Source organism: Solanum stenotomum, chromosome 3 (genome assembly GCF_019186545.1).
Source record: "Solanum stenotomum isolate F172 chromosome 3, ASM1918654v1, whole genome shotgun sequence".
NCBI classification, from domain to species: domain Eukaryota; kingdom Viridiplantae; phylum Streptophyta; class Magnoliopsida; order Solanales; family Solanaceae; genus Solanum; species Solanum stenotomum.
In genome coordinates, this window is record NC_064284.1 from 20,360,958 (window position 1) to 20,367,738 (window position 6,781).

Genomic DNA, 6,781 nt, shown 5'->3' on the forward strand with positions numbered 1-6,781 from the left:
CATACGTGACGTCCTACATGTATTATGCCATGTAGGATGCATGTGTCTACTTATTTATTTTTATACAAGTTTAAATGTCTACTTGTGCACACTCAAAATTGGGGGAATAAATATTAGTTGAAACCAAATTAAAAGGACATGTTTATGTATTAGGCATAATACATAAATTTGTCATTTAACTTGGCCTCATTTTACATTTATGCCCTCCATCTAGGTGTGCACAATTAAGAATTTAAACTTGTATAAAGTTGAACGAATAGACATGTATCCTATGTGGCATAATACACGTAGGACACCACATAGGATGTAAATTGACATATAGGACGTGCATGTTTATTTGTTCAACTTTATACAAGTATAAATTCTTAATTATGCACACTCAAAATTGAAGAACATAAATATGAGTGGAATTCAAGTTAAAAGGCGTATTCATGTATTATGCCTTCATTTAATAATTGGCAATTTGTTGCCAACTAATATGGAAATTCCTTTTTATAACCCTTTTATTTGTTCTATATAACAAACCTATGATATGTAAAATCATGTTTAATTTAATTTCAACATATAAAAGCAAAAGCCAAGACAAAATTTTCTTGTGAAATAGAATCAGATTTATAAGACAATCTTTTCTGCCCCCACAAATTTAGAAACTAGCTCCAAATATCAAACTCAGAGTCTGTAGTTTGTCTTATAGATTTCACATGACACATAAAGGACTCTTAACTGACCTACATTACATCAGATTGCTAACTTGCAGTTCACATAGGACATAGCATATCTCCCTAAACAACAACACAAACAAAAAAATAAAGCGACGACGTATATTGCCTTAGAAAATCTGAATATTATTCTCCTATAGCTATAGCTAGGAATAATTGGCAGCATTCAACATACAGCTCAGTTTTCTGCAGCAAAAAATAAAAGTCAGTAAGCACTAAGAATGTGAGCTATTTATATAACAGTAGAGGTAGGGGTGTACATGGTCGGGTTGGTTCGAATTTTTCAAATATCAAATCAAACCATTTGTGTCGGATTTTTAAATTTATAAACCAAACCAAACTAATAAAACTCGGATTTTTCAACCTCGGGTTTTTTCAATTTTTCGGGTAAAGTATTCATACAAACATATAATTTACTTGTACTTTAAATACTTCTTTAGTCCTACCAAAATACAATTATCTAAGATGTTTCTTAAAAATATAACACAATATGATATGATTAATGACACTAAAATATCCAACAAAAATAATAATAATGAAATCGCGTAAAACAAATATTGCAAATTAACAAGTCATAATGAAAATGATCATAATTTAAAAGTACTAAATCATGCTAAAATTAAGTTTAATAAGTATTAGTTACATGACTAAATATTAAAGAAAATTAAAATTAGATTATGTATTTTAATTGTCTAAACCAATGTAAAACTAAAGAACAAATATTCAATATTATTGTCATTCTTAGTGTTGAATTGATTTTCTTTTTGCATTAGTATTAATTTGATTTTGATTTAAGCTTTATTATAATTACCAACATCTGTGGACTATAATCTTTATTGACTCATTCATAATTCTAAGTTTCAAACTTGAAATAATATATTAAAAGATAAAAACTATGAAAAAGTATAAGAAATATTTAAAAATTATATCAAAGTAAATATTTTTATGTATAAAATAAAATTTTAAACTTATATATATAAATTCGGGTTGGTTTTTTTAGTTAAAACCAAACCAACCCAAATATAGTCGGGTTTTTTTTTTCAAAACCAAACCAAGTCAAACCATACCACTAGTCGAGTTTTTTTTCGGGTTGACTCGGTTTGCGATTCGATTCGGTTTTGTACACCCCTAAGTAGAGGTATATATGAGTCACTGAGAGGTATATGATTTTAAATTTCAAGAAACTAATATGTTCATTTTTCATATTACTGACCAACAAGAGAAGGGAGGAAGGTTGCATTGAGAGGGAAGGTGAGCGGTGATGCGGAGAGTGTTGCAGATGCACTCATGGTCCACTAATTGAAGGGCAGAACAACAATCGAAACTGGGGTTTGGATTGATTATCCCTGGCACCACGAATGGCGCGCAGATGTTCAAGTTGTTAAGTGATGGTGAGCATGTTGTGATCTGCTCCTGACATTGAATCACTTGTCTTTGAAGAAGCAGCACAATTGCTAGTACCACAATGGACTTCATGTTATTTCTTCAAAAGAACTGTATGTATCAGCTGAGTTAATGTATGTTGTTCCAGCAAGGATTCTATTTATATAAGTAATAATGAGAATGAAACAGGCCATTATGCATGACCAACCTAATACAGAGTTTTGATACACAACAGTCAGCTCTGCCTCCACATATGTGGATACAACTTGTAACAGATTAACACTTTTATATTTTGCAGGTTACAAATTCTTTTTTCAGTGTACTGAAATTAAAACAAAATTGTTAGTCATTTGGTAGGACGTATTATTTAATAGGATATTCAGTATTTAGGGTGTATAACTAATACTACTACATAACAAATCATGATATTAGCAATACATGCAAAGGTTATTACTTATTAGCACATGGAGAATTGTCCTTAATATACCAAACCAAACAATGGACCCGGCCCAGTATTACTAGTCCCAACATAACTAAATCTTAGCCTTATCAATAGACCATATTCACTATCAAACGATCCCTAATTGCAACATGGGATACATATGGCGCCTATGCTGAATGCATAATGATTACTACTGGCTTCTCTGAATTAGTTATAACACTCTCTACCTCAGTCAGCTTTCTAACTGAATAACGGAATTCAAGCTCATCACTTAAACATGCTGCCTTTTACAAGAATTTTGAACTACTTCCTCTCTCAACAATTCAGTCAAATTAACTAAAGCAACATCCTAAAATGTTTAGTAGGACGGATATTTTATACTCTAGTTAACTAATTAATTAAACTATCTGGTCAAGGGAGTTTGACTAAAAATGAATTTAATAATGTAGATGAAGTAGTACTAAGCAGGGCTGCTTAATTAATTTAACAAGGGAACAGCTTTAACTGTATAATTAAAAAGTTGTAGTACATCTATGTCAGCAATCCACTTCCCTAAATCTTGGACTATAAAATTAAATAGTTTCCCATCCCCAGATATATATATAATAAAACCAGATTCAAGTTGCATAACTTCAAATTCAACGTTTCACAATTCTTGGGACAATGTTTTATCCTTAGTATTTAATGTTCTTGAAATAAGATCAGCTTATTCTTGTTCTTAAATAATTTATTGTAGAGACATAAGGTAAAGTAGTTATTAAAGGAGTATATTTTTTCTTCTTCTTAAGAGACGTGTAAAAAGAAAATATGACAACTAATATAGAATGAACAGAGTAAAGGTGGGATAATGGATTGGATCAAACAAATTGATCCACCTAAAGAAATGGCAAATCCAACAATTGAATTAAGAAATTAAATCTGGTAATTAAAGGTGATCATAACAGCTTAAAGGTTGAATGAAGGCATTATGTTTAATTAAACAAGATGATAAGTGTGTCTCTTTATCAATTAGCAGCTTCTTTTTGCTAGTGCTGTTATGCTAATACTAATCATCTTTTGAGCCAAAACTAAAGGAACTCCACTGCATTCATTCATGTCAGTCAAGAGATTGAAGTAGCTAAAGAATCATATGAGCTTAATATATCACAATTGTAAAAAGATGAAAAAGACAGAGGAATCATATGAAGAAATCTATAAAAGTTTTTTTCAAAAAAAAATAAAAATATCTAGTAGGGACTTTTTAAGATTCTTGGATAGATGGAGCTGTCCAATATGCCTTTACTGCAAAGAGAAGTTTTTCCCTCTCCAATGGTCCATCTTCATGATCCACTATTTGGCTATCCCAGTTCAGTCCATCTGTTATCCTCTTTACTTTGATCAATGTATCTACATCATCTCTAATTATTACACTTCCTTCTGGCCTTAATATTCTGTCCATCTCAAGTAATATATCCTCCATTTCACATCTGTATATATACACAATCAAGATTTTCACTCAAAATATAACATACGAAGAGATTCAATATCAACTATATATACATAAAACAATAATTTTGATCGTGTAGTTTTTCACCGTAGTATATAGATCAATTTAAAAGGTACAAAAATTATTACCTGTCTTTATAGAGAGTAAATACAGAATCAGCATGAATAAGATCATATGTTCTTGGGTAAGTTGACATGGCCTCACACCTGCAACAAATGTTCATGGTAAATTAAAAAAATATACTAATGTCTAAATGTAACAAAGGGAAAAGAAAGGTAAACTAAAATTGAATAAAGCATAGTGAGAATTCATATATGAGTAATATAGTCGACCCTGACTTGATTGGGATTGAGGTGTACGTAGTAGTAGTAATTTTTGTTTAGTGAAATTACCAGCTCTGGTATGTTCCAATTAATCCTCGTTCATAGATTACACCAAGCGTGTTAACCTTAGCTTCAGCAGGAACTATGTTCATGACCCAAACAGGATCATCAACCAAATTGGCAGCAAAACCACCCAAGTAGGCATTCGTATCTAATAGATTTCGGTATCTCCCCGGTTGGCCAAGTTGATTATTCACTGTCTTGTAGTACGAAACTCTTCGTTTCCATAGCTGTGAGTCCTTGTTGAAAGTGTCCGACGTGACCCCATTTACAGTTCCTCTGCTAATCCTTGGTGGTATCGCGTGTAATCTTTTAGGCCATTTTTCCAACTGTCCACCAGCTACCTTTTCTTCACTCGAAACTTCAGGCAAGGAAGTTAAACATGTTTCAATCTCTCTGTACCTGAATGTATACATCAATACGACAAATCCTCAGTATAAATTAAAATTATAGCCTGTAATCGACATTCAATGATTGAAAGAGGGACAAACCAGGCACTATCAGGATCTTGAGCAGGACACATTGGTGGATTTTTTGACGTCTTTCGCAATTCCTTGCATTGTAAATGATTGTATGGCTTCTGCCATATAGCAATGTCATCCTTCTCAACAAACTTTTTCCAGCACAAGCTCCTAGCCACTTTCTCAATTTTTGTTTGTTCAGCATTTAGGTCTTCTTTCGTTCTTTCCCAGCCTTTCCAGTATTTCCTCCAATGAATTGGTGGACCGGAAAGAATCCAATATCCGCCAGGCCTTAGGACTCTGTCAACTTCAATCAAGTACGTACCATCTGATCGATCCATCCATCAAAACATCAATTACAATATAATCGCAATGTCAGCGTTATTAATTAATGATCAAAACTAACAGAATTAGTACGAACCATATTCGCCCCAAGGAATAAGGCAACGAGAGCAATGAGCCATATCGAAAGATCTAGAGGGATAAGGGAGTCGCTTGGAAGCAATAACTCCAATCAAAGCAGGAACTCCACGCTCAAGCGCAAACTGAACCTGTGCTTCATGTGTATCTCTAGGTGCAAATGATATAGCTAGGATATTCCTTGACAAAAGGTACGCTCCCCAACTCGCCACCTGCGTAAATTGTAAATTTTTAACAGCTTCATAAATACTATTCCTTTCATCCCAGTTTATATAACCGTCATTTGACATTAACACAAAGTTAAAAGAAATCAACCATGACTTTTGAATTTTGTGATCTAAAACATGGTTTATGCAATACTGCCAAATTTCTGGTAAATTTCACTGTAGAATTAGGAAGAAACATCATGCATGCAGTGCCAACCAAGAAATGAGCATGTGAAGCTCAACCAAAATAAGACTTTTTGCAGACTTCCCCTGATTTCTAAAAAGGTGGGAAATTAGCTTTTATTACATAAAAAAAAATCAAGAAATGAAAACTAATCCAAGATAGTAAAAATCAAGATTCATGGAGCGTAAACAACGGAGAAGAAAACACCCATAAAAAGCAAAAAAAAGTATTTTGCGTGAGGCATTCAATTATACCCCTGTTTTAGCTGCAAGAAATTGATCATACTAAAAGATGATAAAGAAAGTAAAAAATTTACCCCACATCCTGTATCAATGGCGGTTCTAATAGAACCATCTTTAAGATTAATCAATTTTCCAATATCATCAATATATGCATCAGCACCATTAGGGAACATAGTACCACCACCGGGAAATCTAAACCGGTCACCTTCAAATCGAATCCAGTTCTGAACAGCTTTCTCCACCGTCAATTCTTTATGAGGCACGTTAGCATACCACGCCAGATCCCTACTCATTGGCCACTTGAACGGATTCTTGTAACCGTACGGCGCCGGTATACGGCATTTCAAGAATTCACTCTTTTCTGGACAATGTCTTTCTCTGTATATCAATCTGTCTCTGTTATACTTTAACGACCTTGTGGGGTCTTCACATGGAGTATACTCACTGTACTTAACGTCACATGGGGGGTAAATCTTGACTGTGTCATCTGGAACCACAGCTCCTCCATTGCCATCGCCGGCGGAATGGTGAGTAGTGAAATCCAATTGGGAAGATGAAACAGGGGTAGATGAAAAAACAGGGGAAGTTGTGTTTTGAGAAGAGAAGCAACTAGAGGCAATGCTAGAGAGGTGAAGGCCAACGGTGGTGGTGGTGTGTTGTAAATGGCCGGCGTAATAACAAGCACAACAGAGGAAAGTGATGGCAGCTAAAGAATAGTAAAGATTGAGTCTTTTCCAAGAAGAAAAAGGGTGTGTAGGTTGTGAAGGTTTGGAAGTTGGAGTATAGTATGGGGTTTGATTAGAACCCGCCATGGCAGAGCAAAAATGGTCCTCTGGTTTGAAGGGATATGATGAA

At 33.9% G+C, this 6,781-nt stretch overlaps 1 protein-coding gene across 1 annotated transcript; it reads right to left on the reverse strand.

Annotated features, from left to right (window-relative positions):
• Positions 1-3,783: 3,783 nt before the first annotated feature.
• Positions 3,784-6,781, reverse strand: LOC125860181 (probable methyltransferase PMT15). Its single transcript, XM_049540079.1, has 6 exons — positions 6,001-6,781; positions 5,296-5,506; positions 4,905-5,202; positions 4,423-4,815; positions 4,159-4,236; positions 3,784-4,010 (listed from the first exon to the last, which is right to left on the reverse strand). Exons 1-6 carry the CDS (start codon positions 6,736-6,738, stop codon positions 3,785-3,787), a joined length of 1,944 nt encoding a protein of 647 aa, XP_049396036.1. The 5' UTR covers positions 6,739-6,781; the 3' UTR covers position 3,784.

Bases quoted from the DNA above. Each gene is read 5' to 3' on its own strand.
- LOC125860181 (XM_049540079.1), bottom strand. From the start codon at position 6,738: ATGGCGGGTTCTAATCAAACCCCATACTATACTCCAACTTCCAAACCT. The intron at 4,816-4,904 runs GTTTGTCCCTCT...GTATACATTCAG, and splicing joins CAAGATCCTGATAGTGCCTG to GTACAGAGAGATTGAAACAT. The intron at 4,011-4,158 runs GTAATAATTTTT...GTATATATACAG, and splicing joins TTTACTCTCTATAAAGACAG to ATGTGAAATGGAGGATATAT.